The sequence below is a fragment of the Gouania willdenowi genome, chromosome 19 (assembly GCF_900634775.1).
Source record: "Gouania willdenowi chromosome 19, fGouWil2.1, whole genome shotgun sequence".
Lineage (NCBI taxonomy): Eukaryota > Metazoa > Chordata > Actinopteri > Blenniiformes > Gobiesocidae > Gouania > Gouania willdenowi.
Genome location: NC_041062.1, coordinates 26671967 through 26688580, shown reverse-complemented (window position 1 = coordinate 26688580; position 16614 = coordinate 26671967). Strand labels below are relative to the sequence as shown.

At 37.4% G+C, this 16614-nt stretch overlaps 1 protein-coding gene across 3 annotated transcripts; it reads right to left on the bottom strand.

Annotated features, from left to right (window-relative positions):
* Positions 1-321: 321 nt before the first annotated feature.
* adprm (ADP-ribose/CDP-alcohol diphosphatase, manganese-dependent) lies at positions 322-11318 on the bottom strand. Of its 3 annotated transcripts, XM_028476176.1 has the most exons (6): positions 11115-11318; positions 10559-10863; positions 8677-8745; positions 4709-4985; positions 4415-4537; positions 322-1122 (listed from the first exon to the last, which is right to left on the bottom strand). In XM_028476176.1, exons 2-6 carry the CDS (start codon positions 10856-10858, stop codon positions 830-832), a joined length of 1062 nt encoding a protein of 353 aa, XP_028331977.1. In that variant the 5' UTR covers positions 10859-10863; positions 11115-11318; the 3' UTR covers positions 322-829. The 3 variants fall into 3 exon arrangements, with proteins under 3 accessions (XP_028331977.1, XP_028331979.1, XP_028331978.1); XM_028476178.1 differs by lacking the exon at positions 4415-4537; XM_028476177.1 differs by lacking the exon at positions 8677-8745.
* Between the last annotated feature and the right edge of the window lie 5296 nt (positions 11319-16614).

Sequence of the window (16614 nt, the reverse complement as noted above, 5' to 3'; positions counted from 1 at the left end):
AGCACTGGTTCTGACGTAAACAGTAGTAATTAGACCGAAGAACAACAAACATTTCAGTGCCTCATTTTTTACAAAGGCTATTAATGATTATTGACAAATAAAATCATAACAATATTAATCTCCAGTATTATATACTTTATAGATTTTAAATGTTTTTGTTTATTCATTACTGTATTCCATATGTTGCTTGTATATATATTGTTTAAGGTAATATTGTGTTGACTTTGGTCCTGAAAATAAAGAGTATTGTATTTTAACAAAGTGTACAAAGTACAGTATGCAGTTTTTTTAATACTCGTTTAAGCAGCGGAACCATTTCAAACATGCAGAGTCGGCACCGGTAACTGATAAAACTCAACCTATCCTATTTGATTTTATGACGCATTTTTATGTAATTTGGGGAAATTCTGTAGAATAATTTGAAGAAAATTGCAGGATTTTGGAAAATTGAGAGTTGTTTTAACAATTTGAGAAAAAATAACTTCCATCATGTGATATAATCACGTGAGCCCTGATAATATTATGGAGTTTTCTACAACTGTTGATCATTTACACTATGATTCATGGTTTCTCTGACTTTATGCTGTGGGCCCGATTGGATGCTCTAAGGGGACGGATTTGGCCCCCCAGCCTTGAGTTTGACACATGTGGGTCAGTTGGTACATTTACTAATGGCGAGCATCAGTCTCCCACTTAATGATACATTCAGTTCTAAATAATCCTCAAAGTAAATGTTATTAACCATGACGATATTAATAAAAGCTAAATGTTCACTTTCATCATGACTCAGCGTTTGTCATGTCACAGTGGGTGTTGGCTTTGATGTGCATCAGGGGAACACCATCTCTCTGTGGGGGGTCCTCCCTCTACCTTCCAGAACCATCCTGTCTCTGTACACGTACACGGTGCTAAAAGCGTCGCTGTCGGGCGGGGTCTCAATCACACCCTCAAACGTCACATAGTGCACCCCCGTCTCCTCATCGTGGCAGTAGCCCCCGTCGTGGTCGTGACCCGCCATGTAACACACCACGCTGGTATGGGCTCGTATCACCGCCAGCAGCTGCTCGTAGTTCCACGCCAGACACGTGCGGCTGGTGGAGAGGGGGTGGACGGGGAGGTGACCTGAACACAACGACAACAACGTCATCCAATTACAGATCAGCAATATTATCAGCTGACCAGGGTATGTATTTAATTCTCCATGTTCAATTACAATTCAATTATGATTACAGTGACCTGCATTTCCAATTTTTTCCCCCTGAAGGTCAATTACAATTATGTTCTCAATTACTAAAGTTAAATTAAAATTCATCATTTTATTTGGTCCAAAACATAAATTATCAGAGTAAATAGTGTCTCTAGATGACATTACTCTGTCACCCAGCACCACAGTAATAAACATAGACATTATCTTTGATACTGACTTACCCTTTAATTCTCATATTAAACAAATCACAAGGACAGCCTTCTTCTACCTCTGTAATATCTATAAAATCAGGAATATCTTGACCCAGAGTGATGCTGAAAAACTAATCCATGCATGTGTTACATCTAGATTAGATTATTGTAACTCTATACTGTCAGGATGTTCTAGTAACTCACTAAAAAGTCTCCAGTTAATTCAGAATGCTGCAGCTAGAATACTAACAGGTACTAACAGGAGAGAACATATTTCTACAGTATTGGCTTCTCTTCATTGACTTCCTGTAAAATCTAGAATAGAGTTTAAAATCCTCCTGTTAGCACACAAAGCTCTACATGATCTAGCTCCTGTATATCTATATATAGAGAGCTGTTAGTGCTCTATTGTCCAGGTAGATCACTCAAAAATAAATAAGTAATAATAGTGATATCATTAATAGTATCTATCTAATGATAGTAAAAACTTTCATTAGATTAAATAAATAAAAAGGTTTAGGTTACATAGCCTATAATCAAAAACACTGACGGAGGATATGGAGATGGAGGATAAGAGCATTTTTAAACAGAGACACAGAGGTTAGAGAGCGGATCAATAATGGGAGAATGTTCCAGTCAAATGGAGGTTTATATTTGAATGAAAATTTACCGACTACTAAAATAGAAAGCTGTCGACGCAGGAGGATGGTTAACGTGACCTTAACTCACAGACTCGTGTTGCAAAAACAGCAAAAGTCACTCAACCACATACTGACCGCAGCATTATTATCCCAAAAAACGTTTCACCAGCGGAGCCTTGTTGTTGTTGTTGTAGCAGCGTCTCTGCGGCACATGCCGATGATGACATCATTTGTTACTGTGTGATTGGCTCAAACAAATCATGGTTCACGTCCCTCCCTGCTTCTGAAAGGAGTGGCCAGACACAGAACCAGATGCATGTGGAGAACTGGAGTTAGAGGGAGGGGCTACACATCAATCTGGAACTTATCAGGTTAAGTTTCCTCACCTGCTGCGTAGAATTCACTAAGATTGCAGCAATCATTAGTGCACGAGCAGAACTGGTGCAGACCGCCCCTATTTAAATCAGCATTTTACTCGTTTAATGTAAAGACGTTAGAGGCAGATGAACGTATCTGTCTGCTGCACAAACATTTAATAATGGCAAAAACTAAATAAACAAATACAAATCTTTTTTTTAAACAACTTTAAAACTTTTTCCCCTCATTTAATGTGGGCGCTCCGTTAGGTCCTGTAACTTTGCTCTGATCAGTGCACGAAAAATAGTCAGATATTGATCTACCATTGATCTGAGTTAATACAGCTACACAGTCTGTATTCTTTGACCATCATCCAGTTGGTCTGAGCAGAGTCAATTACACATCTGATCAGCTGATTCTACATCAATACGACACGAGACTTTGACAATAAAACATGAGAGAAAGAAGATCAGTGGAGCAGTGAGTCTGTGTGTTTTCACCTGCTTCTCAGTCGGACTATTTATCTGTACTAAAACAATCACCGCAAACAGTTCCGTATTTCATGAATTGCATTGCGCCCCATGCATTAAGGGGGGGGGTCTTGTGATGTTAGTCTGATGGTCTTCTGGAAGTTCCTAAAGAATCTAGAAGTAGAACATGAGGCAGAGCGTTCAGCTACCAGGCTCCTCCCCTTTGGAAACAGCTTCCAGTCTTACTACAGGAGGCTGTTACTCTCTCTCTCCCTTTAGAGAAAACTCAAAACCAGTGTTAATTTTCACAAGAATTTTTAATTTAGTTTTAATCTTAGTCTTTTGACTAAAATTACATTTAGTTTCATTCAAGATTTAGTCCTGGGATTTGTTTTCATGTTAGTCTTATTTTATTAAACCTAAAATACAAAGCAACTTTAGTCGACTCAATCAATAACAGACTTACTAGACAATGTTTTACCACTGGTATAGGAAACAAACTAAACCTACTGTAAATGATGTGTGTATATGTAATACACACACATAATTCTAACTTTATTTCAATACAAAAGCAGTACTGAATAACAGTTAAGTTTGAAATGGCATCATTCTTCCATAATAATGCAAACAAAAATGTGCAATAAGCATGAATTTCCAACTCAATTTATACAAAACAAAGTAGATATCAAAGATCATAAACTCAAAAACCAAACAGAAAATAAGATAAAAACCAAAATAAATCAGAATTCAGTCAAAACATACATTTCTAATTTTTTTTAAATAGCAGGGTTTCAACCTTTTAAATAGTAAACAAACTACCCTAAAATACGCCGACCAGATATAGACGCGTTTCACACATGCGTTGAAAACCTAAACCTAAAAACTCAGATTCTATAGTAGAACACCAACATTATATTCAAACATGATCTTCTATCTACTCATAGTCCTCTATGGGTGACGTCCAGTCAGACACAGTCGTGCTGGGTTGTAGCTTCCCACCACACTGGTCACACACCATGATCTTTCTCATTCCACTCACACATGTCTAGCACCAGGCAGACCTGCTAATAGTCTATTATGTTTCAGGAGCTAACAATGCTAACACTTCCTGATCTGTGGTTCTCTGATGTTCTATCTCTCTATCCAATCCTGTTTCTGAGGACCTTGAACACATCTCAGGGAACACGTTGATTTAAAAGAGCGTAACTCTGCTAATATTTGCTCTATGTAAGATATTCAGGTGATGTGTGTCTATTAGCGTGAGAAAGACACACAACTGGATGCAGACTCATTGTGGAGCTGACTCTACATAAATAAAACAGTAGCTTTCAAACTATGAGGTCATTTATGATTATGTTACTGTACTCCTCTAACAGCAAACCATGAACACCTGAAGGAGCCATTAGAGCAGAAACATTACATTAATGGTTAATGAAGTGGGCTTATATTCAGAGGGTCGCTGGTTCTAATCCTGGTCTATCACTGTAGGATGTTGAATAAAAGCGTTTGATCAATGAAATCATAAATTGTGAAAACATGAGAACTTACAGATAATGGTGACTTTGTCCTGGTCCTGATCAGCCCTGCACAGAACATGGTCTAACCAGTCCAACTGGTCCTGACTGAAGCCACCATTGAACATGGTAAAACGTGGACTGAACATGTCGTAGACTGAAGAAAAGAGACAAATCAGAGAAAAGATGGAGGATTTACTCGTACTACCACCTATCCCAGATCAATGCTCTAAAGCTGAATAATCTGACTATTATTGATTCCTAGTGGATCCTACAGGGGACCAAGTGGATCCTACTGGGGACCTATTGGATCCTACTGGGCACCTACTGGTTCCAGGAGGTGGAGAGTTGAGGTCCTGTTTGCTGTTGCTCTGTCGGAGCAGTCTCAGGGCGCTCTGGTACTCCTCACTGTGCTCCTCTCGGCCCAGAGGGCTCACGTCGTACCCGTCCAGAACCACGAACACAAAGCCGACCATGGGTCTGAACAGATAGGCGTAAATACCGGGGATCGCCGTGTGGCCCTGGGGGGCGCTGTTGAGCTCAGAGAGCAGCAGCTCAGAGCGCTGGAAGTTGTAGAGCTCGTGGTTCCCCCATACGTGGTGCACCTGGGCATTAAAACAATATATATAATGAATATATAACTATATCTAGAGAAACAAAGTGCATTATATAAAGAATACATAATTGAGAAAAGACCATGAAGATGGTGGGAGTAACGTTTTATCTTGTAAAGGATATGATTGTCTAAACTGTGTGAAATGAGGCGTTCAAACACTGTTTAAAGTATGATTTTATTAATATGAGTGTGTTACCTCAATAACACAGAAATCACTAGACTGATATGATGCATTGTTATGTAGCAGTGATGCTAATGCTAATGCTACACTACTTTAGTTAAAGTAAAATGACTGTGTGACTATAATAACTTGTCAGCTTTTTTGTTTAATATTAATTGTATTTGAATCAGTTTGATAAATTGCTTACATACATTTTTTTAAATGTTTGAAAATTACCCTGACGTACATGATCTTTTATCTCTTTTTTCCATTTAGGGGATGATTTAAAGCAGGTTTGAATTGGTATTTGGTATATTTGGAACCATATTCAGAGGGAAATATTTCAGAAAATAGGATAAATATTTTAAACAACCAGTCAAGCTTTCTCTTTTTTTACCAGTAAGTACTTTCATATTGGAAGATGTTATATAACCATAACTTCACCCCTATATCACACATATTTAGAATAGCAGATATAGAACAGTTAAAGAACAGTAGTGATGCTGGGATCAAGACATTGGTCAACAACTCATCTGTTGGATGTTGACTCCTCCCTTTTTATCTGATGAAAACTTTACTAATAAATACAATCTCAATGACAGTTAATATTACTATTTAAATCTATACTAAAATCTATTCCAAAATGTATTTGATCTGCTACACGTGAAACTATCAAATACTCAAATATCACTAAACTGGTGATGGCGACTTTGGGGGAAAGGTAACAAACACATTTATCAGATCTCATATCCATTCATTTTATATAAACAAACACTTTTCTAAGACTTCTATTAGCAAAATACAAACTCATTACTTAAAATGTCCCATTCTCCATAATTGAAAGAATTCATTTTAAGATATTGAATGTAAGCGACCATCTCGTGTTGTGTAGAAGCAAAGATTTCATTTAGACATTTTGTTGTAAAGAAGAAACCAATGAACATCTATTTTCCATTGTACGTTTTACAAACTATGGTCTGATGTTTATGACTGGATCTCCACTAAATTCCCAAAACTACATGTATTTTTAGAAAAGGATATTATCTTTGGTCAGTTAGAGCTCTATTCTACCATGTGTAAGTCTAAAAAACCACACAGCTGTGCTGTTTCTGGCTGTATGCTATTCTCCTCCTGTACTTAAGTCAGTCACTGCACACCTTCATCTCAGTTACGCACTGTGGGTGGAGCCTCCCTGAAATGTGGGCGTTCCCATTCAAATCTGGCTTTACGTGCATTCTCCAATGTGCATAAGTCCTTTTTCTCTTACGTTCTTCTAACCCTGGAATAAGTGCAGCGCCCCCATAAGGTGAAACATTATATTACACTAGAAATATAAACTTAGTTACATTTGAAGCCACACCCACTCATAATATGATAAAAGAGACTCCCAGAAAGAATTGATCCAAAGCGACACTGACATGCTGTCACAGGGGTGGGAGGAGTCACACAAGCACGTCAAAGGATTGACCAGCAGTGTTACTAATGTTAACATTTACCAGTTCTAGACGGAACAAATTGTGTTGCATTTCATTTTACCTGTGTGTAGCGGTGCGTGTGTGTGTGTGTGTGTGTGTGTGTGTGTGTGTGATGCTGCTACAACTTGTTACAAACTCTGACAGATGTCAGACTGATTAAACTATATTAACACTGTGTACAACGTAAAGCAACAGTTTGATCCACTACAGAGCAAAATAACAAGTGAAACATTAAAGACAGATGGTGATGATGGTGATGACGACCAATCCTCAGTTACACTGCAATGATCTGATCAATGATCTGATCAAATTAACCTGTTACATTGTTTATCAATGAAGGCGTTTCAAAATAAAAGTGAACTTTATCATTTTCACTGATTTCAATGACATTTACAAGCTTTGGGAAAACTCCAGGTTCCGTGATTTCTAGACAACCCAAACAAATGACATCACCACCTCCTTTCCTTCAGCCCGCCTTCTTTCACACATACACGCTTTTGGTCTACCTTCCATGTGGTGGGCGTGTCAGGAACCTGGACCACAGAATAAGCATAGGAGAGAAGTGCGTAACTGCAGACGCGTGAAAAGGCGCTAAAGTCCAGATGAGAGAATAGAACCCCAATAAATAATTCACACCATGACTTCATTATCAACAATATTATTATTCTTAGACTTTTTATATACACAAATCAAAATATTCAAAAATCAAACAGGGAATTCCATGTCATGGACATCCCACGCACTTTGGTCTCAAAAAAATTCTGAAATTTTTACCAATTATTCCTTAATTATTTAATTTTCACACTGTACATGTATAGTTTGATCTGATGAAGACTTTTTGAAATATGGATCATTTAGTGAGGGGGGGGTATGTGTCCTTATTGTTGTTCCATGTTCATCTTCCAATATTTCAGGAACTCCAGCACATAGAAAGGTAGATATGATATAGTAATATAGCTCCACCTACTCTCTCAGAATATAGAAAAAGATCTGCTATACATCATACAGTGAGGCAAAAAAAGTATTTATTCAGTCACCAATTGTACAAGTTCTCTCACTTAAAAAGATGAGAGGTCTGTAATTTTCATCATAGGTAAACCTCAACTATGAGAGACAACATGAGAAAATCTAGAAAATCGTATTGTAGGATTTTTAATGAATGAATTGGTAAATCCCTCAGTAAAATAAGTAGTTGGTCATCTACAGACAAGCCAGATTTGTGTCTCTCACAGACCTGTAACTTCTTCTTTAAGAGGCTCCTCCTCCACTCGTTACCTGTATTAATGGAACCTGTTTGAACTGGTTATCAGTATAAAACACACCTGTCCACAACCTCAAACAGTCACACTCCAAACTCCACTATGGCCAAGACCAAAGAGCTGTCAAAGGACACCAGAAACTAAACTGTAGACCTGCACCAGGCTGGGTAGAGTGAGTCTACAATAGGTAAACAGCTTGGTGTGAAGAAATCAACTGTGGGAACAATTATTAGAAAATGGAAGACATACAAGACACTGATAATCTCCCTCCATCTGGGGCTCCAAGATCTCACCCCGTGGGGTCAAAATGATCACAAGGTGAGCGAAAATCCCAGAACCACACGGGGGGACCTAGTGAATGACCTGCAGAGAGCTGGGACCAAAGTAACAAAGACTACCATCAGTAACACACTACGCCACCAGGGACTCAAATCCTGCAGTACCAGACGTGTCCTCCTGATTAAACCACTACATGTCCAGACCCGTCTGAAGTGTGATAAAGAACATTTAGATGATCCAGAAGAGGATTGATAAGATAAGATAATCCTTACTGATCTCACAATGGAGAAATTTGCTTGTTACATTTGACATTCAGTAAGATCACTCAGGGTCTGCAGAATAGACAAGAAATGTGCAGACAGTTAAATAGTAAAAAGAGGTATCTTATGTACAATAAGTAAAAGCAAACATCTTGGTGAAGGTCATATGGTCAGATCAAACCAAAACAGAACTTTTTGGTAAAAACTCAACTCGTTATGTTTGGAGGAGAAAGAACACCATACCTACTGTAAAGCATGGGGGTGGTAACATCATGCTTTGGGGCTGTTTCTCTGCAAAGGGACCAGGACGACTGATCTGTGTAAAGGAAAGAACGAATGGGACCATGTATCGTGAGATTCTGAGTGAAAACCTCCTTCCATCAACAAGGACATTGAAGATGAAACATGGCTGGTCTTTCAGCACGACAATGATCCCAAACACATCGCCCGGGCAACGAAGGAGTGGCTTCGTAAGAAGCATTTCAAGGTCCTGGAGTGGCCTAGCCAGTCTCCAGATCTCAACCCCATAGGAAATCTTTGGAGGGAGATGAAAGTCCGTGTTGCCCAGCGACAGCCCCAAAACATCACTGCTCCAGAGGAGATCTGCATGGAGGAATGGACCAACATACCAGCAACAGTGTGTGAAACCCTTATGAAGACTAACAGAAAACGTTTGACCTCTGTCATTGCCAACAACGAGTACATTACAAAGTATTGAGATAAACTTTTGTTATTGACCAAATACTGTATGTATTTTCCACCATAATTTGCAAATTAATTCATTAAAAATCCTACAATGTGATTTTGTAATTTTTTTTCTCATGTTGTCTCTCATAGTTGAGGTTTATCTATGATGTAAAGTACAGGCCTCTCATCTTTTTAAGTGGGAAAACTTACACACATGGTGGCTGAATAAATACTTTTTGCCTCACTGTAACTGGTGGACATGTCAGATCCTCTAAATAGTCACAAAGTCAGTGTGTGTTTGGGTCTGGAACATGTTTGGGCCTTGTGATGGCAAAATTGATTAATTATATTTACTCGTTTGTCTTCCTCTTTCATGAAGGTCGGTTAGCTCACCCTCTCAAGGCCAGACACAACGACACCCTTTGACTTACACACACATGCACACACTCTCACATACACACCCATACAATACAATACACCACACACATCTGCGCACATCTGCGCACATCCGACTATCACCCCCGATACCGGGTGGCGCCATCTCCCAACGAACAGAACAAACTGACTTGACCTCCTCCCTCTGTCTTTCTTCTGATCTGTCTGGGGGTGGAACTGCCTCGGGCTGTAGAAATGTGTGATGAGTGAAAAACTGTTGGTCAGTCCTGCATATCCTGAGCTAGGGAAGAACCTTTTTGGGCCATCCTGCTTAGTACCTGGCTGCTTGCCCTCCCTACAGGATGGGACACTCTCCTTTTTTATACTCTTTTTCATTTAGTTTTATAATAAATCCTTTTTTATAAAATACATCAAGCTTTGACTGGACATCATCATTCAACGCAGAGCATAAATCATGTCTCCAAATGAGGTCAACCGCAAATTTGCCGTGACAGTAAACTACTTAGCATATGTCTCAGCTCCCTGTAATGTGATCAGCTTAGAGCTATGAACATAGACTGTTCACATCACTAATGATTAGTCACAGATATGCATTGGTTCTAGACTCACACGCTCTGGAAATATTAACAAATATTGTTTTTACTATTTTCATTAGTCCATAACTACATGTGGAAATGTAATAAACAATCTGATCTGTTTTCATTTATAGAATAAATGTTACTGTTTATTGGAAAATAAACTAAAACTTCATTTTTATTTTGGACCTATTGAAATATTAAGTTAAAATTGGTAAAAATTGATGAACATTTTTGTATGTTTCTTTGCAATTTTACATAGAAAATCATTTTCTAATAATGTGACGTTCTATCTCATAATTATGAATTTACTAACTCATGATTATGACTTTTCATTGTGATTTTTTTATTTTATTTTTAGTAGCAGAAACGCGCTTCCATAGTACATACTTATGTGCTCAATTTAAAAACAACAACAACAACAAAAGCTTAAAATGGAGAAAAAAAAGAATTGTTAAAACCGTGTTGTACCTGTGCGGGTCCGCGGCCCCTCAGTGCGGCCAGCACCGTGTCCAGGGCTCGCTGAGAGGCTCCGGTCCGTTTGTTTACGCCGTCGATGAGGTCCCCCAGCTGGAGGATGAAGGTGGGTCTGACCGTGGACTGGGACCAGGTCCTCAGGGCGTTGTAGAGCAGCTTCAGACTGCTCCGGTAGTATCGCCGGTTCGTCCCAGTGAAGTTAAAACCGTCATTAATGTCTGCGAACTGAACGTCAGCGATCACCCCGAAGGAGAAGAGAGGAGTCTGTCCTGGACTGCTGGAGGGGACCTCCATGGTCACTGTAAACATTTAGCATTAGCATGTAGCAATCAGCTATAGATGACCTCCATGGTCACTATAAACATCTAGTATTAGCATGTAGCATGTAGCAGTCAGCTATAGATGACCTCCATGGTCACTGTAAACATTTAGCATTAGCATGTAGCAGTCAGCTATAGATGACCTCCATGGTCACTGTAAACATTTAGCATTAGCATGTAGCAATCAGCTATAGATGACCTCCATGGTCACTATGAACATAAACCTTTACCTGTAGCATGTAGCAGTCAGCTGGAGGCTACGTCATCAGTGGCACAGTTCTTCTTCTTCTTCTTCTTCTTCTTCTTCTTCTTCTTCTTTTTTTTTGGTGAGTGGCACCTTGGATGGATGGATGGATGGATGAATAGTTCCTACTCAGAGCCGTTTACAGATAGTTGTGACGTCTCCGTTCATCCCAGTTACGTCACACTCGGAATCAATGGATTCAAATTGCCGGTCAATAACTTCCGGGAACTATTTGAGTCTATTTTGAACTTCCGTTGTCGTAACGCTCTCTAAACGACTTTGTTCCGACTGCATCCCAATCGTGTAAATTAATAGTCATGTCTGTAATTATGATGTTGCTATTATCATACTTTGAGAAAGACCTCCCCATGTACTATGATTTCAATAAAAACTAATTAAATGTAATTAAAACAAATAAAAAACTGGTTTCCAAGTATTTCCGAGCACTGCTGCTGCCTGGTGGAATAGAGTAAAATAATAATAATAATAATAATAATAATAATAATAATAATAATAATAATAATAATAATAATAATTTGCTATTAATGTGAGAAGAAAAAAGATACATAAATAACATAATTCATAATTTATATATACTATATATCACAAGACAATAAAAGGTTTATACCGCATATAGAAATGACTTATTATTATTATTATTATTATTATTATTATTATTAATAATCATAATAATAATAATAATGTAAAGAAAGAAACAATGAAATGGGGAAATAAAATAATAATAATTTAATGAGCCCAGCACCCAGACAAATTAAAGGGGTCAGATCTGACTATTTTAAAGGCCACAAATAATCTATGCTTTTCTTGTAGGAATCAGAACATTATCATAATGAATGAACTCATGCAGGGTTTTTCACTAATGCACATGCTTTGTTTCACAATTGTATTTCAGATTCACAAATGCTCACGATCTGTTTCGCAAATATTTATTTTATAAAATACTACAACACTTAGTTTCAATGAATGTGCTTTCATGTCATTTTAATGATGTTTGTGACCCTGCAGCCTATAATACTGACTGTATTGATAATTATTAAAAAAACAAAAACAGAAATTATATGAAAGCAAGTTGTAACACTGTAACGACAAGGTGGTGTTACTTATGGACTGTTATGATTTAAAAAGGTTAAATTGTGATAACAGACTGGCAGTGCTTAATGAAATTTATAACACATTTTGTTATAATGGTTTAATGAGTTTGTTTAAATTGTGTTTTAATGATCAGACATGAGACAGTTGGTGAAGCACGTGGTTTCAGTATTCATCTAATGTTAAAAAACGAAAATACATTACAGTATAATTGACAAAAAACTTATCAATGACATGATAAAACAACTAAATATCTTTTGTTACTGTGAGCGTGATGTCATTTTTAACAAGATGACCTGTGTATGCTCTGCTCCTCTGTTCTGTGGTGTCCTGGTGAACAACAGTTTATCTATGTGTGCTGTGAGGTAAAAACAAAAAAAACTACAACATGTTATAAGACAGTTATTGAACATTTTAGTACATATTTAATGATTAAAAAATCACTAAAATGACATGAATGCACTTTTTTAAACTAAGGGTTGTAGTATAATCAAGAAGATGTTGTGTGTGTGTGCTCTCAGTTTGATGACACGCCCACTCTCTGTGTGAAGCTATTGGGGGTTTTTTTGGGGGGTTTTTTTATCTTTTTTCGGTGTTGCACTTTGCAGACGGTCCCTGCTCATCCTTCCAGGACGGCTGGTTTTGAGGAAAATTGAGAAAAATCCGCGTGTTTTTTGCAGTTTACCTTGTTGTGATTGTAACGAGGCATCGGTTTTGTAAAAGCAATGTTCCTTTGATGAGTTATTGGTCTGGAAAAACAGAACCAGTGAATAACTTTCTATTGTGGACCAAGCAGAGCTGCAGCGGCCCAATAGGTAAACTTTATCTTTTATTTTACCTTCATTGTCTTATTCTAGCATCACAATGTAATATTAAACACTTTAGATGAAGCACTGCATACTAAAGCAGATTAAATACTAAACTATTTATACTCATGGCTTCAGAGCTTTTTTACTTTCACTTTTGTTTAGTCAAATGTTTATAACTGTATTTAGTTAAATGAACGGTTACAAAACTGCAAGTTTTCTCTTTGATTACAGCCTATACTGCTTTTTATGTTTGATCAAGTGTTTTAAAGACATAAATAACTTACATCTGCGATTGTACCGTTCACTGTAATCCTACTCCGTGGGAGACTAACGTACTCCATGTTTTCTACCTTGTAATGACAACATACAATATGTAGATAAATAAGTTGTTATTGTCTATAAGGTTGAAAAATTGAAAAATATGAAATCAGTGGTCAATCACCTTATTATTGTGCATTATATATTAATATGTCCTTAAAAACCTCCTTTATAAACAATTAAATTAATCTCTCAATACTGATACAATGAAAAACATCTCCTAGAAAGCGTAATAACATGATAGTAGTTTTCATTAACTGGAAGAATTTCTCAGAGCAAATATTAGCGGAGTTCCCCGAGAGGCGTTCAGGGTCCCTGGGAAATCCGGTCATTTTCACGAGTTTGACTGACTTTCCTGACAAGACATGAAAACAGGACAAGTCCGGTGTCACGAGTTTTTAACCCTAATCTAATCTATTCTAATCTAATGTATTTTAAACTAAACTAATCTAATCTAATCTAATACAGTGGGGCAAAAAAGTATTTAGTCAGCCACCAATTGTGCAAGTTCTCCCACTTAAAATGATGACAGAGGTCTGTAATTTTCATCATAAATACACTTCAACTGTGAGAGACAGAATGTGAAAAAAAAATCCAGGAATTCACATTGTAGGATTTTTAAATAATTTATTTGTAAATTATGGTGGAAAATAAGTATTTGGTCACTTCAAACAAGAAAGATCTCTGGCTCTCACAGACCTGTAACTTCTTCTTTAAGAGGCTCCTCCTCCACTCGTTACCTGTATTAATGGAACCTGTTTGAACTGGTTATCAGTATAAAACACACCTGTCCACAACCTCAAACAGTCACACTCCAAACTGCACAATGGCCAAGACCAAAGAGCTGTCAAAGGACACCAGAAACTAAACTGTAGACCTGCACCAGGCTGGGTAGAGTGAGTCTACAATAGGTAAACAGCTTGGTGTGAAAAAATCAACTGTGGGAGCAATTATCAGAAAATGGTTACTACTACTACTATTACTATTACTACTATTACTATTGCTATTACTACTACTTCTCCTACTACTACTACTACTACTACTACTACTACTACTACTACTACTACTACTACTATTACTATTACTATTATTACTACTACTACTACTATTACTATTACTATTACTATTACTACTACTACTACTATTACTACTACTACTATTACTATTACTACTATTACTATTGCTATTACTACTACTTCTCCTACTACTACTACTACTATTACTATTACTACTATTACTATTGCTATTACTACTACTTCTCCTACTACTACTACTACTACTACTACTACTACTACTACTACTACTACTATTACTATTACTATTATTACTACTACTACTACTATTACTATTACTATTACTACTACTACTACTATTACTATTACTACTATTACTATTGCTATTACTACTACTTCTCCTACTACTACTACTACTACTACTACTACTACTACTACTACTACTATTATTACTACTACTACTACTATTACTATTACTATTACTACTACTACTACTATTACTATTACTACTATTACTATTGCTATTACTACTACTTCTCCTACTGCTACTACTACTATTACTATTACTATTATTACTACTACTACTACTATTACTATTACTACTACTACTACTACTACTACTACTATTACTATTACTATTATTACTATTATTACTACTACTACTACTATTACTATTACTATTACTATTACTACTACTACTATTACTATTACTATTACTATTACTATTACTATTACTATTACTATTACTACTACTACTACTACTACTACTATTACTATTACTATTACTACTACTTGTGAATGAAAGGATAATCCCAGGATAGGGACTGTTTTTACTTCTGTATGTGTCAGAATAAAAGCTGTGGTTGACTACATTCTGACACCACATTCAGACTTAAATACATGAGTGGAATTTAAAGTTTTCACTTCTTTGACTTTAATAGAACAAAACATGTGATTGAGCTGATAGATGATAAAAGCAGGTCCCTGGCCACTCTGTACTCTATGTGTGTTTTAAAACACAGGTGTAAGGTGTACAAAATATGAAGCCTGGAGTGCTCACCTGGATCACAGATAGTATGTTTTAGAAACCACGACCTTCTTGCTGTGAAGCCTGCACAGGACTCAGGCTTTACACATCCATCCATCCATCCATCCATCTTCATGCCCGCTTATTCCCATTTATTAGGGTCGCGGGGGTCTGCCGGTGCCAATCTCTGGCTGGCTTTACACAGAAAATACATTATTATTTAGACAACAAAAGACCAATAAGGAAGTGCTATGGTCATTTTCTGGAGTCTGATTTCTGCTTTGAATTATATTATTATTGTGGATTAATTGGGGGAAAAACCTTCCATCACGCTGGAACTGATGACCTGAGCAGAGCGGCGCTGCTCTTTCTGCGTCATCGACCAACCCTGCAATCCCCGCCACACACACGCCTCTTTAGAAACCACCCAGAGTTAATGCTGACTTGTTTGTACATAAATAATGCTGACTTGCTCCTGAACTTGGGTTCATGTTTGTACAGAAAACTAAGTGTACGACGTGGCTGGTGTAGCCAGATCATATCTGTGTCTGCTCCACGTACGCTTAATCCCAAATACCTGCTTTAGGTACTACCCCTCACTCATTCCCCCTGTTCACAGCCACCACCATTATAGCTAAGCTTCACACTTGTCACTATACTGGCTTGATTACACAACATAATAAGCACAATATATTCTACAACTTCACATCTCACCCTCACTGTAAAACAATCTATTCTCCCCACCTTTTCTATTTCCTACCTTGAGTCTCTCCTCCCTGCTCCCTTTCCCCTCCCCCTCCCTCTCCACCTAGTTGTAACACTGCTCTCCCTTTTTATATCCTCCCTCTAATAAAAGATTTCTTACTCTTCCTTAGGGAGGGCTGGTGATGGTCACAATTAAGCAATAAAATAAATCAATTTATTTTATTGCAATAACAAAACATGCATTACTGTCTCATAATGATTGCACTTCCTGTAGTGTTGAGCTTTGACAGCATGTGCAGACAAGAGAAAAAATAAATTAAAAAATAGTACATTTATGTCTAAACAATCAATAATAATGCATTGATAGTATAAAATTCACTGTTATATTATGTCTTTGTCTGAACTTGAAGCAGCGTATCAAAGGCAGCACAAAAACAAAGGCAGCGTATCAAAGGCAGCATGGCAAAGGCAGCGTATCAAAGGCAGCACAAAAACAAAGGCAGC